The sequence below is a fragment of the Sciurus carolinensis genome, chromosome 4 (assembly GCF_902686445.1).
Source record: "Sciurus carolinensis chromosome 4, mSciCar1.2, whole genome shotgun sequence".
Taxonomy (NCBI): domain Eukaryota; kingdom Metazoa; phylum Chordata; class Mammalia; order Rodentia; family Sciuridae; genus Sciurus; species Sciurus carolinensis.
The window spans coordinates 168,722,140-168,747,202 of NC_062216.1; the positions used below are offsets into that span (position 1 = coordinate 168,722,140).

The following is a 25,063-nucleotide window of genomic DNA, read 5'->3' on the forward strand; positions in this document are numbered from 1 at the left end:
ACAGACTTAAATTGGTCATGGGCAAACATGTAAATTATAATAAATATATATAGACCATAATTGAGTTAATTTATTCTGCATTATTGTGAATATTGCCAGAAGCCAATTGGACATTTGTTCTATCCAGATTGGATCCTTTGCTGTCTAGAAATACATTAATCCCATATCTGTGTACTCATGTGTGTGTATTCTTTATCTAAATATTGTTCAGACCACTTTAATAGACTTCATTGAAATCAAACTTAATGTTTTGTAAAAGGGGTGACAAACCAAGATGTGGGAATGCCTAAATGTGGTGAGTACTTTAGTTTACATAAAATGCTATATTCTGTACAGCCACAGAGATGAGCTTTGCTACAGAAGTGGGGTGAATGTAAATGTGTAACCTTCTGGTGTGACTTGACTTTAACAGAGAGAAGGAGCAAGAAAGGGAAGAACAGTTAATGGAAGACAAGAAAAGGAAGAAAGAGGATAAAAAGAAAAAGGAAGCCACTCAGAAGGTGGGTTATCTTAATACTACTACTTGGGACCTTAGTTTATTTAAAAGTTTAAAAATTTAAAGCAGGAAAAAGTTAAAGGTCTGCACTAATTGTACAGTGGATGTTGAATCATGCTGCTGCTGATCTTATGAAAACAGCAGTGCAGTGTTCAGAAATGCAGGGGTTGCCAACGGAACTCACATTGCATTTCTCTCTTTGTATCATAATTTAATCTTATTTTGTTAAACAAGTTTGTAGATTGGACTATTGAAAACCTGCTGGAGTGTTCCCTGCTGTTCTTCTGGTTCATCCGTAGCACTGTTGTTTAGATGAGTTTATCTTTTGACAATTGCATCCAGAAATGCTCCTCAAAAAGGACGCAGTGTGCCTGCAAGGTGATTTAGAGTGTAGAGCATTTCATGGACTTGAGGAATTTGCTTATAGGAAATAGAGACAGGTTGGATGAAAACAGAGGGACCAGGCACACTAGTGGTTGCCTATCATCCCAGCTACTCTGGAGGCCCAGGCAGAGAATTGCAAATTTGAGGTCAGCCTGGGTAACTTAATGAGACCCTGTCTCAAAATAAAAGGGGCTGGGGATGTCGCTCCGTGGTGGAGTGTACCTGGGTTCAGTCCTAGTACTGGGTACTGGAATCAGAGTGAAAGAGACAGAGAGCTGACACCTGTCAACTGTCAGGCTGTCAGGTCTCAGCTATCAGAAGCAGAGAGTAGTCAGAACACCCTGCATACCCCCTTGGCTTCTGAGCATGGGCCCTTTCCCTGTCTGTCCTCTGCTCTCACCTGACTCAGCAGGGTTCTTGTAGTGTCTTTGGGGTGGCAAGGGAATTTGTTGCCAGTTTACTGCCACCTGAAGCATTTGGGAAGCAGGGACTCAGTGTTGGCCAGGCTTGAAGATCCCTGCTGTTTGCTCGTTATGGTGACTGAGTTTAAGCAGGTGTAAATAGTTACACAGTTCAGAGGGACTTCTCTGAACAGTCAGGGCACTTGGACACAAGCCACCATGAGGCATCAGGGGCACCACAGGTTTTCCTAGCATCATTAAATATGACCGTTTTCCATAATTTCATTTTTTGAAGTCTTGAAATAGACAATTAATGAAGACCAGCATAAGAAAAATCCTGCAAGAATTTTAAGAATTGGGTTTCATATGACCTCGCCATATTCTACATATGAAATACAGTTTTTATGTTTTCTTTATGACTTAATTAAAAAAAAGCATTCATTGTCATTTGGTGCTACAACAGTCTGCTGTGCTCTTTTAAGATTTTTGTGTACTTTTAATTTCGTTTCCACTAATAGAGGTGCGTTCCCTGTCATGTCTTCATGCTGCCAGAGCACCTGCCTCGCATGTGCTCCTCCTCTTCTGAGCTTGTTAGCTTATCTAAAATTCTGAATAAGGAGTCTGAAGAGAGAAGCTACATAATAACCCAGAGACTTTTTTGCACTTGGTTTGGGCACACAGCCACATTGCTTGTCACTGAGGTTGCAGGATGCAGTCAATCAGTGCTAGGATGTTAGTGGCATTGCCCCAGTTGACTCTGGACTCCTGCCTGGGGTCTTGCACCCCCTTGCACCCCCCATAATTGGAGAGATGTGAGACTGAACATCAGGGAAAGCCTCCTTTCTGTCTCAGCACTCACATATTTTGTCTGCTAAATTGGTATAAAAATCAGATATTGTAGTCTTTGGGAATGGATAATTATAGGCCGGATCCCAGGGGCCTTGAGTAGAGGCTGTTAATAAGATGACAAATAGTGTGATTATTTTAGACACGTCCTTCCCAACTTCATTCTTCACATAGATAATTGTTTTCTTAAACCAAAATTATCAGTGTCTAGAAATGAGTAACAAAAATGCATCTGTAACTTTCATTGTGAATTTCACTAATGGGAAAATAATTTAAAAGGGAGTGTGGATGTGGAAAGTGAATTGGGTTTATTTCTGCAGATGATGAAGTTTTTGCAGTTTATGCAATTGGAAAACCACCCCCAAAAATTCAAATGTGTGACTAATTTTGAACAATAAAAACTCAGTCATTTCTCTTCAGAAAGGATCTAAATCAGCTGAAATAGAATCTACACTGACCTAGGCTGGCTGATGGCTTTTGATAATGTTTTATTAACTGAGCCAATGCATAATTTCAGAATTAAATTCCAATTTAGCAATTCTGAGGAGAAAGCACAAAGCTTGCCTTATGGTAAAGATAAGCTAAGAGGCATAAAATGTGCTATGGTACCATAGAATTGTAGAGGACTTGCCCAGGGTTCTGTTATGTAGTCACCTGTTGGACCATCATGGCTCTTTGAACTTCCACATCTTTCACTGCCTGCTCCCTTGCCATATAGCCATTGTTTTGCATTTGTCTTCTACTTTAGACTGGCTGGAAGTGTCTCGAAGTTTCATTCATATTGTATTGCTAGTAATCAGGGCAGTGCCTGTGCCCAGTAGTCACTCAAAGAATGTTTGTTTAATGACTAAATGAATGATCAAGAATGAGTGATGGAGCCAGGCGTGGTGGTGCACACCTGTAATTCCAGAGGCTCAGGAAACTGAGGCAGGAGGATCCGAGTTCAAAGCCAGCCTCAGCAAAAGTGAGGTGCTAAGCAACTCAAACCCTCTCTCTAAATAAAATATGAAATAAGGCTGAGGATATGTGGCTTAGTGGTTGAGTGCCCCTGGGTTCAATCCCCAGTACCTAAAAAAAGAAAGAAAGAATGATGGGGTTGGGGGTTGTAGCTCAGTGGTAGAGCGCTTGCCTAGAGTGTATGAGGCACTGGGTTCGATTCTCAGCATCATAAATAAATAAATAAGTAAATAAAATAAAGGTCCGTTGACAACTAAAAAAAAAAGAGTGAACAGACTAGGGATGTAGATCAGTGGTAGAACACTCTCCTAGCATGCCTGAGGCCCTGGGTTCCATCCCTAGTGGTGGGGACAGGAGTAGGGATGGAAGATAGCAACATAATTTTCTTAAAGCATTAACTTTTATTTAAAGCTAAAACTAAATTACTTCCACAAAGAAATTAAACATGAACCTTTTCTACTGTTCTCAATGACAGTGTCACTTTACTCTTTCCAGAGTCATCCCTGAATATAACATGTTAAGATTTCCATTCATGAGGGAACTGTCAAAGGAGGGCGCCATTCATTCATTAGGCTGATGCTGCTGCTGAGGGAACATTGTGTAGTTCCCTAGAACACATGCTTTAAGCATTTAGCTTTTCACTGTCTAGGGATTGGCTCTTTTAATAGGACCCACATTAGACATATTTGGCATTTTTTAGGTTTGTTACTTACAAAACTGGTTTTCTTTTTCTTTCTTTTTTTTTTTTTTTTTGCAGTGCTGGGGATTGAACCCAGGGCCTTGTGCTTGCAAGGCAAGCACTCTACCAACTGAGCTATATCCCCAACCCGCAAAAAAAAATGGTTTTCAAAATGGCATTCTAAGAAATATTTATGATGGTATAAAACCTAAATTGCCTTAAAGAATTATTATGTGGATGCAGATCCATTCATTCTTGGATAAGTGAGGATTGTACAGGGGATTTTCAGTAGAATTGAGCTCTGCAGCAATTAGTACTAGGAAACATTGATTTTAAGACGCTATTCCACAAATTCAATACAGTAGAATTAGCTTGTCTTCTAATTCAAGAATGTATGAGCATTCCTGGAAGTGGATGGTTTAGGTGATTCAGAATTGGAATCTTGGAAATCAGCTGGGATCCTTTTTGAGGTGGTTTGGTTAGCTACAGAACATACCCTCTAAAGATGACCCTGTTTCCCCCATAGCAGTAACCCAGTATGATCCCCAACCAAAACCAACCAAAACTCTTCTTTTGTAAGATTATGAGTCCATTTTCTAATAATTTTTATTACAAAAGTCAGCTAACCAATATAAAAGTGTTTTAAAAGATTAATGGTTGTCCGTTGTTTCCCCCACCACCACGACCACCAGGGATTGAACACAGGCGTGCTTAACCACTGATCCACATCCCCGGCCCTTTATATTTTTTATTTTTGAAACAGGGTCTTACTGAGTTGCTTAGGGCCTTGATAAGTTGCTGAGGCTGGCTTTAAACTTGTGGTCCTCCTGCCTCAGCCACCCAAGCCACTGGGATTACCCACATGTACCATCACACTTGGCAGAATTTATGTATTCCAATCTTATTCTACCCCATGCTATTTTAATAAACTTGATAATAGTAAACATTTACTTAGCATTGGCACAGGATATCTGATTTAATCCTTATAATGGCTCTTTGCAGACAGATACCATTATTGTCTCCATTCAACAGATAAATGGAAAACTGAGATTGTGCAGCCAGAAAGTAGCAAGGCTTGGTTTTGAATCCTACATTCCCACCGTGATCTCTGGTGTCTCTCATGATGGGTTGCTGAGACTTTGCTGTTTAGATTTGAAATAAAAAGTATTTGAGTTCATAGTTACAGGAGAAACTTTTTATCTCTATGGCTCATTTAGTTTCTGGGCCATATTTCATTTGATTTTCTCTAGTTATAGCAATCAGAATGGTAAACAACATTCCCAGTTCAGGAACTGCATTGTTTAATGAGTGTGGAGTTCATTTAAAATTTTATTTTGAAGTTTTATTTTTATTTTTAGAATTATTCTTCCCAGTGGTGATCTTGTAAGGTATAGCTGACATTTGGCCATAGTCTCTAGAAGAGTGTCTGAATTGACTCCCAGCTGCTTTTACTGGATTTTAACCCTACCTGTGTACTATGTATCTGACAATTATTTGAGTTATCAGAATTTAAGTAGTCCTTATAGTTCTGAATTAAAAAGCAAATCTCATGTACTTATGTCTGTTTATTTTGCAGGTCACGGAACAAAAAACCAAAGGTAAGATTCCTCCCCACTTTTGAACTCATTAGAATCTTTTGATTAGATTTCACGCTGTTGACTCAGCCTTCAGTCCACTTAAAAGATAGTGGGTGTAGAGTAATTAAGGTGGGTAGTTTGCAGTCCCTGAAGAGCATAATGACAAATTAAGAGTACTTGTATTAGAATTTCTAGTTGACTTTTTTGGGGGGCGGGGCCAGGGATTGAACCCAGGGGTACTCTACCACTAAGCTATATCTCCAGCCCTTTTTAGTTTTTATTTTGAGCACGGGTCCAACTAAGTTGCTGAACTGGCCCCAAACTTGCAATCCTGTCTCAGTCTCCTAAGTAGCTGGGCTTCCAGAAGTGCACACTCACATTTGGCTAGAATTAAACTTTTTAGGAGACAAAAGAGTAAACAGTGGATTTTTAGTTTGAGTCATGCAGCATGCAGTGGCGCATGCCTATAATCCAGTGACTCAGGAGGCTGAGGCAGGAGGACTGCAAGTTTGAGGCCAGTTTCATCAACTGTAGCAAGGCCCTAAGCAACTTAGTGAGATCCTGTCTCAGGATAATAAGGGTTAAGTATGTGCCTCGGTGGGAAAGCACTCCTAGGTTCAGTGCATGGTACCAAAAAACAAAAATCAAAGTATGAGTCATGATTTTGAACTGAACCTTTTCAAAACTTTATGTGGAACAGTAGCACAGAACACTAGCTCCTAATTTCAAAAATGAACTACAGAGGGAAGTTAACTACCATAACTACCTTGATCAGTGGCAGCATTGAGTCTAAAAATCAAATTTCACATTAAGATCTCCATATTCTCTTCTGAGCTACAGCCTAGAATATGCTTTTTTCCCCACTGTTTTTATGGGGTCATTGTAGTTGTACAGAATGGTGGGATTTGATGTTACATATTTGTACCTGCACAAATATAACAGTATAATTTGTCCAATATCATTGCCCAGTATTTCTTCTTTTCCTTCCCTCCTCCTTCTCCCCGATCCATTTCCTCTTCTACTGATCTTAGAATATGCATTTATAAACATAATAGAGTTCAGGTAAGTTAACCATTTGAAAATAGTGTGATAGGTTGTAAACGGAAACCGATAACCTTCAGGTCATTCTCAACAATGCTCTCCATCCTTTTTGGTTCTCTCATTCCTTTTAATTTGATTATGTAGTTTTCTCTGGTGTTGATCACACTTTTGGTCAATTCCCCTTAAGAATGGGGGGATTTAATTCCTTGAGAGAGCTCCTATGCTTATTACCTAAATATGTGCTTCTCAATTAGCTATGCATAGAATCTTTTGTATACAGTGGTCAAAATACACAAGCTCAGGCTGTGGCCAGATTTTCTCAGCCTCAGGCCATGGCTCTAACAGATGTATTTTGAAAAGCTCTGCAGGTGACCTTAGTGCATGAGAACCACTGCCCTAGATGAAGGGAATCAGAAGTGACTGATTACTTTGGGGAGGAGAAGGGTGAGGGAAAGGTCAAGGCTGATGGGAGGCCCTCTAATGATTGGTTTATTCATTATTTTATTTTGTTCTATTAGACTGTCAGGCCAAAGCATGTCACCCAGTGATGAAAGACCAATAAAGATAGTGCTAGCTTCTTAGGAAACTTAGTTATAGAAAACAAATTCTCACATAACTAGTATTACTGGAATACCTTTCTCTTCAAACATTTTAAAGAAGAATGTAGCCTGGAATTTTGTAGTGATTTTGAAAATAAACAGAGAAACCATTATTAACTATAAATGTTTCAATTGGTTGGAGGGCATAGTGTTTTCCATTGTTCATTCATCCAATTCACAGCCCAGGGTAGGTTTCTTCTGGAAATATCTTTGTAAATTACTTGATTGAAATATGAATTATACTTTATAGAAATAGTGTAATTTGAGTGGTATAGTGTCGGTATTTTCTAAACCAGCACACTGCTTAGAAAAGAACTAGTATCTGTAAGCCTTTTGATGATTTTTGGGGACAAGAGATGAAAAAACTGGAGTTTTCCTAGACAACATAGGCTCTGTGGTTTTTGGAATGTGGTGATTGGGTTCCTGGGCCTGGCCACAAGTTTAATGCTCATGAAGCCAGGTTCTAGTTGTACAGTAGACCAGACTGCCCTTATGATTATGGTGTTTCTATTGGAAAATTGAAAATCTACTGGGTATTTTTTCTCAAAGCAAGAGTGAATTTTTTGTTTTGTTTTTGTTACCAGGTCTGTTCTCAAACACTTTTCCTCTTTCATTTTCCTGTGTCTTAAAAATCTAACTTTCCAAGCTGGGCATGGTGATGCATACCTGTATTTCCAGCAGCTTTACAGGAGGCAGGAGAATCACAAGTTCAAGGCCAGCCTCAGCCTTTAGTGAGACTCTAAGCAAATTAGCGAGATCGTCTCTCAAAATAAAAAAATGGTTAAGGGCTGGGGAGATAGCTCAGTTAGTAGAGTGCTTGCCTCGCAAGCACAAGGCCCTGGGTTCAATCCCCAGCACTGCAAAAAAAAAAAAAAAAAAAAGGTTAAGCACCCCTGGGTGAATCCATGGTACCAAAAGAAAAAAAACATTTTCTTTCTACTCACTACCAAATTTTCCTTCCAGTTATGGTCTTTTTCATGCCTACCAAAGATGGAATACAGCTTTATCTTTTCCATATTCTCCCTAACTCCAGCCCCTCAATCAGAAAATAAAAGTCAGATATTCCTAAAGTAATCTGAGAACCTGTTTTAGGTCTCTTAAGGGATTGAGTTGTTAAAATCAGGAAATAGACAAGGAAGTAAAAACAAAAATTATTCCTGAACTGTGTTAGACTGTAAGTAGAGGGAGGTCCTGACCTTACTAGTATTTTTTGCCCAGATTTGCAGCCCCTTCTTTGTTGGACATTCTGTCTGTCTCATTCTTCTCTTACCTCAACTGATGTTTCTGGGTCCTCTTCCTCTCCCCCAAGTAATGTCTTGGGGGACTTTTCAGGCAATTTTCCCTTAACTCTGAATCTGCCCCTCTTTCCCCAACAGACCCTATAAGGAAAAAGAAAAGATTGTGTTGGTGCCAAGGTTTGGGTTGTGCAGAGGACTGAAGTAAGATTTTTCCATATTTCAGAGAAACAGTCAGTTCATTATACGTTCCTCCTTATGTTGTCCATCTTTAAAAAAAAAAAAAAAGGTGGTGAGAATTCACGAGTTGGGAACAGGACAGATTTTAAGTGGAGGTCCTGTGACAGGGCTTGAAGTGGGGCTGCCATTCAGGTATTGAAGATGAATACGCTCCTTCAGGCAGCAGCAGCACAGATCTTCCCGTTTTGGACATTAGACTTAGAATCAAAAAGAGTTCCAGGAATTGATATAAAAGATCAAGATTTCACAAGTTGAAATGTAACCAGTATGAAGAGTAAGATTGGAAGTAAAAGCTCAATTGCATTGATTGTAAAATGGAGGAATTTGAATGTAGACATTAGCCTTGCTAAAAGGTGTTGGGGGATTCTGGGTGCAGTGGTGCATGCCTGTAATCCCAGCAGGTTGGGAATCTGAGACAGGAGGATCACAAGTTCAAAGCCAACCTCAGCAAAAGCAAGACTGCTAAGCGACTCAGTGAGACCCTGTCTCTAAATAAAGTACAAAATAGGGCTGGGGATAGGGCTCAGTGGTCAAGTACTGCCCCTGAGTTCAATCCTCAGTACCAAAAAAAAAGTGTTATGGTGATGGTTGGCTTTGTAAGTATAAAATTGACTGGTTTATGAAAGCTAGCATAACCTTAAGTTGCATTAATAGATATATAGTGTCTAAGACATAAATTACCATTCCTGTAGTGGACACCACACCATAGAAGGGAGCAGAGAGGGACCTCTGCGGAGCCATGCAGTTCTTTCTAGGTTGGTCAAGAAATTGGTCATCTCAGGAAGATTTAAGCACCTGGGTTGTTTAGCTCCCCATGAACACTTCCCCGCTGGGGAACTTCAGGTATTGTCTTCAAAGATCTGAAGGGTTCTGGTGTGTGGCATTTCCCATTTCCTTAGTAAATATCTGTCATATGTTCAGACTTTTTCTGAGTCCAAAATTACCAATGGTGAGTCAAAGCAATGGGGAAAAGCTTCTACTCAGGATAATCTAAATACAGTGAATGTATTTAGTGTAAGCAAAAATGGGTGATAGTGTGGTTCAAAGCAGTGATTCATAATCTTGTCCTTTCACCCCACTGGCACACACCCAGAGCACAGCATTTCCCATCAGCACCTGGGACTGTGGACCATTGCAGTACATAGGCTACCACTCTGTCTTCTGAGCTTATGGAAGTCCTATTAGAGTGAGTGCATAGTGGTAGTTGGAATAACACTGAGTGTACCCTTAATTACTAACTACTTGTAGCACCTTTCATACCATGTAGTGATACCTATGTGTTTTGATATGGTGATGGGGAACCACTTGTTCAGAGATAGAACTGGCTGTCCCTAAGAGAGAGAATGAATGTGATTCAGATAAGTGGGCACAAAAATAGTGCAGATGAAAGATAGTGAAAGCTTCATCTGATTAGGAGCAGTGATGGTCTAGAGGAAGGAAAAAATTGGAGAGATGCTGTAGTTAAACTTAATGTTGATGGATGAAAGTGTGTGTGTCAGAGCAGGGGCAGGTTGAGGAGTCTCAGATCCCTGCCAAGGTGCTAATTTGGTTGCACATTGGGCGATGAGTTCATTCATTATGATAGGAGATAATGGGATTTAGGACCAGGGAACTAAGATTGAGAAGGGTGATAGAAATCTGCGTTGGAGATAGTGATTTGGGAAACATTTACACAAATCATATTTAACACCTCAGCACAAGAGAATGTGTCACATGCTTAGGAATCTTAGTGTGGGAAGGGTGCAAGCCCCATCTTCACATTGATTATCTTACCTCTTCATTCAATCATTCATTCTTTCTTTTTTTTTTTTTTTTTTTTTTTTGGTACTGGGAGTTGAGCCCAGGGCCTCTATACCACCACCATCTGCCTCCAGCCCTGTTTCTGTTTGTTTTTAAAACAAGGTCTTTCTATGTTGCCCAGGCTGGTCTCTAACTCACAATCTTCCTGCCTTGGCCTCCTGAATAGCTGGAACTACAGGCATTGCCAACATATCCAGCTTGATTTTTCTTTGTTTTTTTAAGGCACAACTTCAGTTGCCGTTTTATAATTACAAGTAAGAGAATAGTTAAGCCAGGCGCAGTGGTGCATGCCTGTAATCCCAGTGGCATCCAAGGCTGAGACAGGAGGATTGCAATTTCAAAGCTAGCTTAAGCAAAAGTGAGGCACTAAGCAAAATACAAAAAATATCTCTAATAAAAATACAAAATAGGACTGGGGTTGTGGCTCAGTGGTCAAGTTCCCCTGAGTTCAATTCTCTGTATACCTGCCTCCCGCAAAAAAAAAAAAAAAAAAAAAAAAAGAAGAAGAAGAAAGAAAAAAAAAAAAAAAGAATAAAAGCAGGGGCTAATCATGGGCCAAATCTGACTTGACTTGCTGTCTATTTTTGTTCTTCCCATGAGCTAAAAATGATTGTTCGGTTTTTCAGTTATTGGGAAAAAAGAATAATTATGTATTATGACATATAAAAATGTTATCAATTCATATTCGTTATCTACAAAATAAAGTTTTATTGGAACCCAACCACACTGTATTTACACATTGTCTTTTGGCTGCCTCAAATGCAGAGTTGAGTTGTTACAATGAAGACCTTATGGCCAATAAAGCCTCAATATTTACTCTGCAGCTCTTTACAGAAAGTTTGCTAACTCCTAATTTAGAGTATAAGAAGCCTGCAAAGGAAAAAAAGGGAAGAGCTGAAGAGCTAGCAGGAGTGGGTCTCACAAAACAGAGTGGGAGGAGTGACCAGCAGTGTCAGAAATTACAAAAGAGTTGAAGACCAAAAAGTCTTGAGTGCCACTACACTAGCATTGAAGACCACTAGTAACTTAATTAGGAGGGGAATGTTGAGGGCAGAAATCAGGGTGCAGTGGGGTTGAGGAGTGAGGGAGAGGGAAGAAGTGGAGTCAGTGCTTGGGGTTACTGGAAGTGGCTCAGTTCTCATAAGCTGCCCACTGTAGGTCACCAGGCTTTGTGATTTTAAATTGTTGGCCAGAAATAATATCTTTTCTAGGTCTTGTTTATATTTTAACTACTACCTTAAAAGCATTTCTTTTTTGTTTTGTTTTTGTGGTGCTGAGGATTGAACCCTGGGTGTTGTGTATATAAGGCATGCACGCTACCAACTGAGCTGTATGCCCAGCCTGAGCATTTCTAAACATTATTAAAATGTTTGGTTCTATCAAGATGGTTAAAGGAAATTGTGGTTTATATTGGTCCTGTGCAGTTGGGTTTGTTATACACATATACTTTTTAAAAATTCAGAAGCTTGTCTGAATACTTTGATCTAAAAAGGAACATCTCATTGATATTTGTCACAAATAGGGATAATTATAAGTTCAAACTATAAGACATGAGAGGGTATAAAATAAAAGGGATGGGAGAGGGGAAAGATTGAGTCACTGCAGCATGTAAATGTTTTTTAAAAATAGGTTGAGTGGAAATTAGAAAATAGGATACCCAACATTTTTTTCCTTAGTGTTTTTATTTCCCTGCAATACAGAGACCATGTTTAAAGCCACAGACTTTTTCTGTGGAAAATAAGAACCTGTGGTCTCATTTTAAGCAGTTCATCCTAAGAACTATAACCTGCATATCATTAAGATTCAGAAAAGAATGGATCCAAAAAGTGACAACGTTTAGACTTTATGAGGATTTCATTCTCCATTTGTCATCTGCATTTTAAGGTACCCTATGCCTTCATTTTGGACTTGGGGCATCACGTTGGGTCAGGCTTTCTGTCTAACAAGTGGATCACTGTGTAATGAATGTCGAGAATTTTGATGGGCCTTGAAATGCTTAAAGGTCTTGAATTCATAGGGAAATTTGATAAAAGAAATAGAATGAGAACCCATTCCAGTCCTGAAGCACAGTTCACTCAGATTTATATGGTCCTGTAGATTTTTTCTGACTATGCCCTAGAGTTTTGATTGATTGATCTCCCAGGGCAGCTTCATATTGGAGGAAAAGTAGTTGAGGCATATTCCTACTTTGAAATGATTTTATCATTAATAGTTCTTTCTGTCTCTGACATGATGGTGGGAAAGTGCCCTGAGAAGTTTGGGCAAGAAGTCTTGCATAATATTTGATGTCCACCAGATTTCTTTGGTTGGTATTAGTCAAATGGATGTTCAGCTCTCAGTCTGTTCTGTCTTTGTTTTATTCCTTTTTAGGAAATTGAGTTGAGGCATATAGCCTACCTGGCTAACTTAAAGTGAAGATTGTAGAGAACGGTAGCCACACAGAAGCATAGCTTCTTTCATCCTAAAAACCAGTTGGGAAGAACCTACTTATTCCTATAAGAGAAAAGGGGATTGGTAATGCCATATAGAATCTTCCAGAAACAGAAGAAATCATTAATCTTTACTTATTCATTCACCAGTTTTTTTATTCATCAGCTATTGTGGATCCTACACAGGGTAATATATTAATATTAGATGATTGATTTCTTTCCCTTCCCCCACCCCTTCCCTGCCCCCTGGAATCCTTGTGTGGTACTGGTGATAAAACCCAGAGCCTCGTGTGTGTCATGCAGGTGCTATACCACTGAACTACATCCCCAGTCCTGACTGATTTATTCCTTTGCCCACCACTACCTTCTTCCTTACTGGAAGGCCAATACTGCCTTGTGATTGGCGAAGGGTAGACATAGGGGTTGCCAGGAACTTACTTCTGCCACTCACAGTATTTTCTAATGTCTAGTAGTGGGATATTGGGCCCCTGATTTCTGATGATGTCTGTCTCTCCTCATAAAGGAGCCCATAAAATGGCAACATGCTGGCCCAGCATCATTTCAGCAGTCAAAGCAGTACTGCCACCAGAGCAGGCCCCAATGTTACTCTGAGTGGCAGGGATATTTGGGCCTCAGATTATTCCTGATGATTATTTCTGTAATACAGCCAGGCACTATTCTCTCGGCAGATTTTCTTGGAAAGTCCTGTGGTCTTTTGTTAGAATGAAGAAAGAGGTACAGATCTAGGAGAACCTCTCTGTAGGACTGGGGGTGGTGGGGGTTGAAGAATTCTGCATATAGCTTCATGGCTGCTATGCATGTTCCCATGCTGCTTACCATTTTAAAAATTAAGGTAAAAATTAATTTAAAGTAAATAGGGAAAGTTTCTATATAGTGAAAATTTTATATTCATTAAATAGGGGTGAATACACCATATCTTTGTGGGGGGAAAAGCTGTAAGATTGTAAGTTTCGTAAGTTTCTAATTTTTACATAGATGGCTAAGCAGGCATTTGAGTTCAAGTGACTGTGGGAGCCAAAACTAAATTGAATTATGTGACTGTCCAGCTCTGAGGTTCCCCAGTGGCGTCTACTCTGTGTAGAGCCCTAAGGAAAGACAGATGAATGATGATCCCTCCCTTGAGGGATTAGTGACCAGTGAAGGAGAGGGACCTATAAATGGTGGATTTCAACATAATCTACTAAATTCAGTGGTGGAGAAAGAAAGACAGTGTATTACAGGAGCACAGATGAAATGTCCTTAAGCACCTCACCCAGGAACTATAGGAAAGGAACACAAAGGTCAATCCTTTTTTCTTTTCTTTTTTTCTTTTGGCAGTACTCTAGAGATTGAACCCAGTACCACGGAGTCATATCCCCAGCACCACCCCTCCCGCACTTTTTTAAAAATGTATTTATTTTGAGACAGAGTTTTGCTAGGTAGAACTTGTGATTCTCCTGCCTCAGCCCCCCAAGTAGCTGGGATTATAGGCCTGTGCCATTGCACCCAAGACAGAGGTCAGTCTTTTAAGAAGATGGATCAAGAAGAAGGGGACCTTGGACTTCGAGACTGGTCCCTTTACCAAGGACTCTGCTGAGGACATCCCTGCTAGCCAGCCCTTCTGGAATTCCTTTATTGATTTGGAGGAGTAAGCGATGATTGCTTTCTGTCTCCCACTTTGTTAATGGAATGTCATTCCTTGGTGTTGCTCTCTTTTAATCCTTCTCACCATTACCCATCACCTCCACTGTACCCTTGGTAAACTGAAGATGATGGCAAGAATTTGGAAAAACTATGTCCCTCAAGAGTAGAGTGAAAACAGAAGAGTTGTCTTGTTAGAACTGGGCTCATGTAAACTCTTAAAAACAATCTCTAGAAAAATTCATTTGATTTCAAAGATTTTCCTAACCCATCTCTTTCAGTGCCCGAAGTGACGAAACCAAGTTTAAGCCAACCAACGGCCGCCAGCCCAATTGGCAGCTCTCCATCGCCACCAGTCAATGGTGGCAACAATGCCAAAAGGGTGGCAGTGCCGAACGGACAACCGCCAAGCGCCGCCCGCTACATGCCTCGGGAGGTGCCGCCGCGATTCCGTTGCCAGCAGGACCACAAAGTGTTACTAAAACGTGGGCAGCCCCCTCCACCGTCCTGCATGCTCGGGGGTGGGGCAGGGCCTCCTCCCTGCACAGCACCTGGAGCAAACCCAAACAACGCACAAGTGACAGGCACGCTGCTGCAGAGCGAGAGTGGGACTGCGCCAGGTGAGGCTCTGGCATTGGGAACGGGGGCTGTACAGTCTTAAAGAGGGAGTGCTTTGTTTGAGAGACTTGGTGTTAAACCGTTAACAGTAGAGACTTGGAATAATTCAGAAGATGGAAGAGGATCCCAGTGTAAAATGTACATGGGCAGTTCTCTAGAAGTGGGCTTTAGTGTCCTGTAAGTGTGCTCTGCCAGAGGCTCAGCATGTCTGGGGCCCTTTGTCTCCTCAGACAAGAACCTTGTAGTGTTAGCTCTGTGGTTCCACAAACATGTGTTCAGGGACAAATTGGAAGTGGGGCTGCAGGGAGGCTTGTTCTGCGTGTTCAGATGCCAGAATGCCAGGAGGAGAGAAAGAGTGACCTCTGAGGTTACAACAGAATCCTTACAGAGGACACCAAATAATACCATTCTATAATTGTTTACTAGATTCTTCAAAATCATTGTTTTTTGGGGGGCATTGAATTTTGAACTTTGTTATACACTGTAATGAAGACAAGTTTTGAGAGTTTTTAAGAGCTGAATACTAAGGCAACCACAGCTAAAAACTTCCAGATCTCTTCTTTTTTAAAATTTAACAGATTTCAACCTAATATATCTTTTGAGGTTATATTAAAATTCAGAGCTTGGACACCATTGATGCATTGACCAGGTCAGTTTTTTTGTCACTAAAAGGATGTTTCATTTGAGTTCTCAGTTTGAACAACAAATTACCTAGAAAATGCTGTCACCACCGGGTTGTTGGTAGAGTAAGAACAGGAACAAACCTAGTGGTGACACAGGCTGCATGCAGAAGTTGCCCTATCCATTAGGCTTCCTGTGGTGGCTTCAGGCCAGTCCCAGGTGGATAGGGAGGAGCCTCACAGCCCTTCCTTTCTGGCTCCAGGAACCAGTTGCAAAGAAACATAAGAGAGGATGGTCTTCTGTTTCCACCCCTGCTATAGCCAGGATGCAGAAACATGGGTCCAGCGTGAGTCAGTTTTTTGTTTATATATATCAAACCAAAGATTCCCCTACATTTCAAGAGTTTGGGGTTCTGTGCTTCCTTATTTCTTATACAGTTCTATGTAGTGCTTTTTTTCAACGTCATATTGATTTAAAACTGCCTGATTAAAGAAATTAAAATAACTTGAAAATAAATTTTCTCATTAAAAACATGTCATATTTTACTCCCCAATATGGTAAATGCCATCATAATATGTCGTGCTGGGCTAATAGGTCAGACTAAGGCTTCCAACTCTCCTGTGCTCACCTGCCCCAGCAGCAGCCCATAGGTGCTCACTGAGCAGCCCTGCCCTGGCCATGTGGGGAACACACAGAGAAGATAGGGTCTCTGACAAGGATACACACTGCAGGGAAGGAAAGATGTGAACATGGTGCTACTGCACTGGACAAATGTCTCTAGACAGGGAAAGATGATTTTCAGTTTTCAAGCTCAAAAACAGCTTCATAGAAGAACTACTATTTGAACTGGGCCCAGAAAGATGAGTGAATTCAGGAGGAAAAAACAAGGTGAGAAGACTATTGTGGCATATAGATACCTCTCAGAAAGTCTTTGAAGATGAGACTAGGAATATGGGTTGGCCTGGGTCATGGAGCATCTTGATCAAAAACCACAGGTCAAGGAGTTTAGCTTTATTCTTGAACATTAAGAAACTGTGGAAGGCTCTCATACGGCAGTGATAGACTCAAAGGTGTGTTTTAGGAAAGTTGCTCCAGCTTGGAGTGTAGAGTAGATTGGAGATGTGGGGCAAGTTGAGGGTGCTGTTGCGTTTGTCTCAAGATACAAGAAGGTCCTTCTCTGCTGATAGAAATGGCAGGGAGGTAGCTTTGCGAGATGGGGTGGGATTACATTTAGCAGGTACAACAGCAGCCAAATGAAAGATAAGCAACGACTCAGACAGGTGTGATGCCATCAACCAAGACAAACATCTGGTCAGAGAAGCCAGTCTGTGGGGAAATGGGATAAGCTTTCGTAGGGGCAGTTTTAGCCCCAGGTATTATTATTGATAATGCAGCATGGCAGCTGTGATTGATGAGATGAACTCTTTTCCAGAGTCAACCCTTGGAGGTGCTGCTGCTTCAAATTATGCAAATTCCACTTGGGGCCCGGGAGCCTCCTCCAACAACGGCACCTCCCCCAACCCAATTCACATCTGGGACAAGGTGATTGTAGACGGGTCTGACATGGAAGAGTGGCCTTGTATTGCCAGCAAAGACACTGAATCTTCTTCCGAAAACACCACCGATAACAACAGTGCCTCGAACCCTGGCTCTGAGAAGAGCACTCTGCCAGGAAGCACCACTAGTAACAAAGGCAAAGGGAGCCAGTGCCAGTCTGCAAGTTCTGGGAACGAATGTAATCTTGGGGTCTGGAAATCTGACTCTAAGGCTAAATCTATTCAATCTTCCAACTCTACCACAGAGAGCAACAATGGACTTGGAAATTGGAGGAATGTGAGTGGTCAGGATAGAATTGGACCTGGCTCTGGCTTCAGCAACTTTAACCCAAATAGCAACCCATCTGCCTGGCCAGCGCTGGTCCAAGAAGGAACTTCTAGGAAAGGGGCATTGGAAACGGATAATAGTAATTCCAGTGCACAGGCTAGCACAGTAGGTCAGGCATCCAGGGAACAGCAGTCAAAGATGGAAAATGCGGGTGTTAATTTCGTTGTCTCTGGCAGAGAACAGGCTCAAATTCATAACACTGATGGACCAAAAAATGGAAACACTAACTCCTTGAACTTAAGTTCACCAAACCCCATGGAGAATAAGGGAATGCCCTTTGGAATGGGCTTGGGGAACACCTCCAGGAGCACTGATGCCCCTTCACAAAGCACTGGAGATCGAAAAACTGGGAGTGTTGGATCTTGGGGTGCAGCTAGGGGGCCTTCTGGAACTGACACAGTCTCTGGACAAAGCAATTCTGGAAACAATGGGAACAATGGAAAAGACAGAGAGGACTCCTGGAAAGGAGCTTCTGTTCAGAAATCAACTGGGTCAAAAAATGACTCTTGGGACAGTAATAACAGGTCTACGGGTGGGTCCTGGAACTTTGGCCCTCAGGACTCTAATGACAACAAATGGGGTGAAGGGAACAAAATGACATCTGGGGTCTCTCAGGGAGAATGGAAACAGCCGACTGGGTCTGATGAGTTGAAAATTGGAGAATGGAGTGGTCCAAACCAACCAAATTCTAGCACTGGAGCATGGGACAATCAAAAGGGCCACCCCCTCCCTGAAAACCAAGGCAATGCCCAGGCTCCCTGTTGGGGAAGATCTTCCAGCTCCACAGGAAGTGAAGTTGGAGGTCAAAGCACTGGAAGCAACCACAAAGCAGGAAGTAGTGACAGTCATAATTCTGGCCGTCGGTCCTACAGGCCCACACATCCTGATTGCCAGGCTGTCTTGCAGACTCTTTTGAGCCGAACTGATTTGGATCCCAGGGTGCTGTCAAACACTGGCTGGGGCCAAACTCAAATTAAGCAGGACACGATGTGGGATATTGAAGAGGTGCCAAGGCCTGAGGGGAAATCTGACAAAGGAACTGAGGGGTGGGAGAGCGCTGCCACACAGACCAAGAACTCAGGGGGCTGGGGAGATGCACCCAGCCAAAGCAATCAAATGAAGTCTGGATGGGGGGAGCTCTCAGCCTCTACGGAGTGGAAAGACCCCAAGAATGCAGGAGGCTGGAATGACTATAAGAACAACTCTTCCAACTGGGGAGGAGGACGACCAGACGAAAAGACACCTTCCTCCTGGAATGAGAATTCCAGCAAGGATCAGGGGTGGGGGGGTGGACGTCAGCCCAATCAAGGATGGACTTCTGGGAAGAATGGTTGGGGAGAGGAAGTTGATCCAGCAAAAAACAGCAACTGGGAAAGTTCTACAAGTAAACCTGTGTCTGGGTGGGGGGAAGGAGGGCAGAACGAAATTGGAACTTGGGGAAATGGTGGGAATGCAAGCCTAGCTTCAAAAGGTGGGTGGGAAGATTGCAAAAGGTCCCCTGCATGGGCTGAGACAGGCAGGCAGCCCAGTTCCTGGAATAAACAGCACCAACCACCACAGCAGCCACAGCAGCCACCGCCACCACAACCAGAGGCTTCTGGTTCGTGGGGAGGCCCACCCCCACCACCTCCAGGCAGTGTTCGACCTTCCAATTCCAACTGGAGCAGCGGACCCCAGCCTGCAACCCCCAAGGATGAGGAACCGAGCGGTTGGGAAGAGCCATCCCCACAGTCAATTAGTCGGAAAATGGACATCGATGATGGCACTTCAGCATGGGGAGACCCTAGCAGTTACAACTACAAGAATGTGAACCTATGGGATAAGAATTCCCAAGGGGGCCCAGCACCTCGAGAACCGAACCTGCCCACCCCAATGACTGGAAAATCAGCATCCGGTAAGCAATAACTTTTTCAAATACATTTGATGGAGAAAAGAGCTTAGACCAAGGCGTTTTAATTAAGGTTTATTTATTCGACTTAGTTTCATTCTGAGAGTCTTTCCTGCAGTTTCTACTCTGTTGCTAGAGAACCTATTTTTCTGTAAGATGCTGACATTAGGAGCTGCTGCTAGTAGATTGTGGTATTCTTTTGTGGCAAGAGGAAGAAATAGCAACCCTGTGTTAATCGGCAGAATTATTTCTCTGTAATTGTCTTGGTCTGAAGAATCCAAAAGTTTTAACATCTTAACAATTAAACTATGCTCTAAATTTAAAAAAAAGAACTGGGGCTGAGGATGTAGCTCATAGGTAGAGTGCTAGCCGGTGTGCACAAAGCCCTGGATTCAGTCCTTGGCGTTGCAAAAAGTGAAGAAAAAGGAATTCTGAAAAAAGAGCTAAAGTGGTAGCAAAAGCAGAACCATCCAATTTCCATCCAGATTCTGCCTGCACACTCATCCCTGGTGCCTGTCCTCCCCACCCCCAAATAGAGGGAAGCTCTCTGTTGTTCTTGCAGAGGTCGTCATAATGCTGCAGCAGAGCTGGTGTCTGGGCACTTGAGGTCTCTTTCCAGATGATCCGTAATGATTACCTCTGGAAGGGAGTATACTTTGCATTAGAGTTAGTTATCTCAGGTTAATCAGTTACATGGGATTAAACTCTGTTCCCTGACCATTTGAGTAAAAAGCATCTTATCTGGTTAGTTAAAAGTAACTGGTAATTTCATTCTCAGTTTATCATGAGTGTCCCTTGACTTGAATGTCCCCATAAAAGCATGTAATTCCATATATTAAGGGGATGTATATTTCAAGTCTTTTTTTAGTTACAATTAATTATGATATTAATGATCAGTTTTCCACTCCTTAAAGTAACCTTGTATTCATTGAATTCACTTATGGCCACTTAGAAAATGATGACATTTAACTAGTTCATTTTTTCCCAAGTATTGCAAAGAATGAGGAAGGAAACAAAGGTCGCGCCTTAACTCCCATGTAGAATAAAAACTGCTTCTGTTAAAAAAAATGATATTCACTTAGTAAAAACTGCTCAAATTGTACAGAAAAGCAAAAGATAAGAAAGAAGTGTCTTAGCCCTTTGGATCTCTCTATAGGTGATCTCTTAGAAGTTTTTTTCATATATCTTGTTCTAATATATTGGCAAAATATATCTATCCTTTGAAAATTTTAAAGGGGTTACACTCTACAGTGTTATTCATCTGGCTGTTTTCATCCTCTTTTAGGCTTTCCATGTTAGCATATACAGGTCTTTGAATTGCTCCATATTTAGTATTCATTTTATGGAGGACCCCTGATTCTTCCCTAACTTGCCCCCTTCTGATAGATATGTAGGTTGCTTCCAAGTTTTTCTAACAGTGATGCAGTGGCTGTTGTGTGTATAATGTTGTTGACTTTGACTTTGACATGTCTGTGGTAGATTTCCGGACAAGTAGAGGTACTAGTCAAAAGTGATGTACCCTTGGACTCTTTAAAGTGGCATTGCCAGATAGGCTCCACGGAGGTTGAACCTGTGTCTTGTTTCTGCCAAGAGAATGTATGTGTGCCTCTTCTTGTCACCACCCACCTCTGGATATGAGCTGTTTAACAGATGATTCTTAAGGACACATTTCTTTTTTACAGTCTGGAGTAAAAGCACACCACCTGCTCCAGATAACGGGACTTCAGCTTGGGGTGAACCAAATGAAAGCAGTCCTGGGTGGGGAGAGATGGACGATGCAGGAGCATCGACTTCGGGCTGGGGGAGCACACCCTCCAACGCTTCCAACACCATGAAACCCAGTAAGTAGACTGCGTTTTTAATTTTGAGGTATTCTTTGTCAATGTGGAAGTCAGACATTTTGGTGAGGAGCGCTTAGTGTTTAAACTGTCCATTCAGTACCTTGAACACTAAATAGTATCAAATAGTGTAAAATGGTGGTGGGTCTTCTTGGAATGTGTTTACAATGGACCAGAAATCATAAATTAATATTGTTTTTTGTTTTTGTTTTTTAAAGCTAGATTGGGTATCTGGTCAGAACTGTAATTTTGATGTAATGCATTTTAACCCAGTAATTTAAATATGTTGTTTTATCTATTTTGCACATCTACTCTTTTTTTAGTATGATTTAAAGAATTTTTGGGGGGCGGGGGGGGGGACAGAAGATTGAACCCAGGGGTGCTCCAGCACTGAGGTGCACACCCAACCCTTTTTATTTATTTATTTTTACTTTGAGACAGTGTCTGGCCAAGATGCCTGTGGTGGCCTCAGAAGAGCTCCCTGGCTTCTAATGTGGAACATGGTCTTTACCAGGGACTTCGTCCTTCTGTACTTGGCTTTTGTTTTTCTCTTTTCATTCATCCACCCACATAAGAACACTTTCAGGTTTTTTTAACCTGACAAAGATTTCTTCATTCCAATTTTTAAATGAAGAACATCCTACTTACTCATAATTGTTGAAAATGGTAAGCTACACTTGCTCCAGCTGGCACTATAATTTTGCAAAACTTTGTAGACTCATGCTGTGGCATTCTATTGGATGTTCCTAAATTTAAAAAATTAAATTTCAAGTGTCCATTTTCACTTCTTTGTAACTTTCTTAAAAGTGCTTTAACATTTCTTTTCTAAAACATAGCAGATTTTAAGGGAGTATATTTATTAAAAAATGAAATTTTATGGAATGTTCAAAATTTGAAGAAGAAAAAAGATTCTGTGGTTAACTTTATCCTATGATAATTAAGACTCTTACATTACCTGGCAAGGAATATATTAGCTTTGTTTTAGAAATTCACACTTGTGCCTATGTAACTACTGTGTTGTAATGTTGTAAGTCATGCATCTTGCCAGGTGTGGTAGTGCATGCCTGTAATCCAAGCAACACAAGAGGCAGGAAAATGGCAAGTTTGAGGCTATCAAGACCCTGTCACAAAATTTAAAAGGCCAGATATATGACTCATTGGCAGAGTGTACCTGAGCTCAATCCTTGTTACTGCAAAAACAAAAGCAAAGATCTCCTGAATCTCCTGAGCTTCACAGAAATCCCAAATTTTGTGAAGACTTTGTTTTCTTGTTTTTCATTTTGAGGTTAGTTTTCATTGTGGAATATGTCACCACATGAACTTGAAATAGATCCACATTGACCCTCAACACAGAGAGACCTTTCAGCAGGACCTTCAGAATATTTTTGATTTCCCAACCTCAGAATCTCTATTTTTCCATCACAAACCTTCATGTTTTTCCATATTCTGTAATGTTTTCTCTTCAGGAGCATCCGCAGTTAGAGCTGATGTCCTTTTTCTGAGTGATTTGAATGTGCAGTGCACAGAGGAAGGGTTAGATCCTACAGGTGATGCTAGTAGTTCATCTGTGACTTCTCTAGCCTCTAGATGCATTAAGTTTGATATTATGAGTCTTGTGGTTTAAAATCAGAGCCCCAGGCCTGCTCACTTGCTTGCATTCCCCCCTTTTCTAAGAAACATTATTTCTTAAAACATTTTTATCATATGGAATGTCATGTTAAAAAAGTTAAGCTCTTTTTCTCTAAAAGAATGGTTCGCCTGTATGTTTTCATTTTTATAAAGGGCAGTGTTTGTTTTTGTTTTGTTTTTGGTACTGGTAATTGAACCCAGAGGCACTCAACCATTGAACCACATCTCCAGTCCTTTTTATATTTTTATTTATAAAAGTGACAGAGTCTCACTAAGTTGCTTAGAGCCTCACTAAGTTGCTGAGGCTGGCTTTGAATTCTCCATCCTCCTGCCTCAGCTTCCCAAGCCACTGAGATTACAGGCTTGCACCACTGCACCAGTTGGGACAGTGTAGTTTTTATATTTAGATTCCAATTGCTTGTCTGTGTGTGGTATAAAACCTGTGTTTACATAGTTTAAGCCATAATATAAACTTAATATAGGATTATGTAAATTAGTAACCCCTTATGCAGAGAAAACAGTTCTGGTTATCACTGGATAACACCCTGGCAGCAGGGAGGATAGCATCCCAGCCCTGCCTCTTGCTACCTCGACAAGGAAGACCCTTTCCTTTACCTGGACCTCCTGGGAGCATGAAATGCCACAGAAGAAATCGATTGTGTGACTGTCATGGGCCTGGCCCCAGAGGATGGCAGTAGTCATTCAAAAAGGTCCTGAAAGAGCCACTTTTTGCTCTGTGCTTCACATGAAGCTAAGTCCACAAAAGAAAGATGTTCATGAAGTTTCTAAATAGGCTAATTCCATACCATATTTTTGGAGGGAAATTAAGGATTTATCTTAATCGTCAAGTTAAAGATCTTGGTTAAAGGGGATGTCACTTGCCTAGAATGTGTGAGACCCTAGGTTTGATCCCCAGCAATGACAGACACACACAAAGTGTGTAGATGTTAATAGAATAGTCTGAATACTGATGCCTTGTGTCTTTTTGAACATTACAGCCTTCTTCTTTGATTTTCCTGTTATCTTTCTCCCCTTCCCTTCTGTCCTCCACATTCCACATTTTATACCTCTTTTTTTGGGTAGGGGGTCATTGGGGATTGAACTTTACCACTACCCAGCCCTCAGTAAGTTGTTGAGGCTGGCCTCAAACTTGGGATCCTCCTGCCTTGGCCTCTGGAGTCACTGGGATTGCAGACATGTGCCACTACACCATCTCCTGTCTTTTCAAAACCACTGCTAATACAGTCTAGTGAATTTTTTTCACCATAATTTTTGTATTCCAGGTCTTTATGAATTCTTTGTTCTTTTTCATATTCTTATCTACATCATTCCAAATAAGATGTACCTGTTTCTAATGTCTGTTGTATACAAAGCACATAATGTACATTTAGGAGGGTAAAACTAGGCCTAAGATAAACCTTGCTCATTAAGATTCTTGTGAAAATTCTTGTAATTGTGATACGTTATTCTTTTTTCTGAGGGGAGTGCCAGGCATTGAACTCGGGCACTTACCACTGAGCCACATCCGCAGCCCTATTTTGTGTTTTATTTAGAGAAGGTTCTCACTGAATTGCTTAGGGCCTCACAAAGTTGCTGAGGCTGGCTTTGAACTCGTGATCCTCCTTCCTCAGTATCCCAAGCCACCGGGATTACAGGCATGCACCACTGCACCTGACTGATAGGCTCTTTTCAGTGTTGGAATTCCTGTCAACTTGGTGCAGGGGGAAAAGTATTGAACCAGAGGTCAGAAAATCTCAATTGTGTGGTTCATTTCCTGCTCTAAAATATGAGTATTTGCCCCCAGCACCGCAAAAAAAAAAAAAAAAAAAAAAATATATGAATATTTGCCTTCCTAGTGCTCCAGGAATAGATCATATCACAAAGATGTACTTATTGCAAACACTTAATTCATTTTTTTCCTTAAAGATTCCAAATCTATGCAAGATGGCTGGGGGGAGAGTGATGGGCCAGTCACAGGAACTCGGCATCCCAGCTGGGAAGAGGAGGATGATGGAGGAGTCTGGAACACCACCGGCTCTCAGGGAAGTGCTTCCTCCCACAACTCGGCAAGCTGGGGACAAGGAGGAAAGAAACAAATGAAGGTAGTCCTCCAGAAATGCTTGCACTTGCTTACTCATTCTTAGAAGGCAGAACTGAGAATGTGTTAGTGGAAGGGATGTGGGAGCCAGAGCTTCAGAGATCTTAAGTAAGGGGAAATATTTCCTTATGAACCAGTAACTGCTTCCCTTTTATCCCTGTT

The 25,063-nt window shown here is 41.4% G+C and overlaps 1 protein-coding gene across 2 annotated transcripts in view; it reads left to right on the forward strand.

Moving 5' to 3' along the window:
* Positions 1–326: 326 nt before the first annotated feature.
* The window catches only part of Tnrc6b (trinucleotide repeat containing adaptor 6B), a 68,894-nt gene continuing 44,157 nt past the window's right edge, over positions 327–25,063 (forward strand). Inside the window, exons 1-6 of one of the 2 annotated variants that reach the window (XM_047548376.1) lie at positions 327–500; positions 5,340–5,361; positions 14,607–14,945; positions 16,997–19,342; positions 21,019–21,177; positions 24,730–24,905. In XM_047548376.1, the coding sequence (XP_047404332.1) occupies positions 444–500; positions 5,340–5,361; positions 14,607–14,945; positions 16,997–19,342; positions 21,019–21,177; positions 24,730–24,905 (3,099 nt within the window). In that variant the 5' untranslated portion in view covers positions 327–443. The remainder of the gene's footprint in view (positions 501–5,339; positions 5,362–14,606; positions 14,946–16,996; positions 19,343–21,018; positions 21,178–24,729; positions 24,906–25,063) is intronic. The other variant, XM_047548375.1, reaches the window with a different exon arrangement.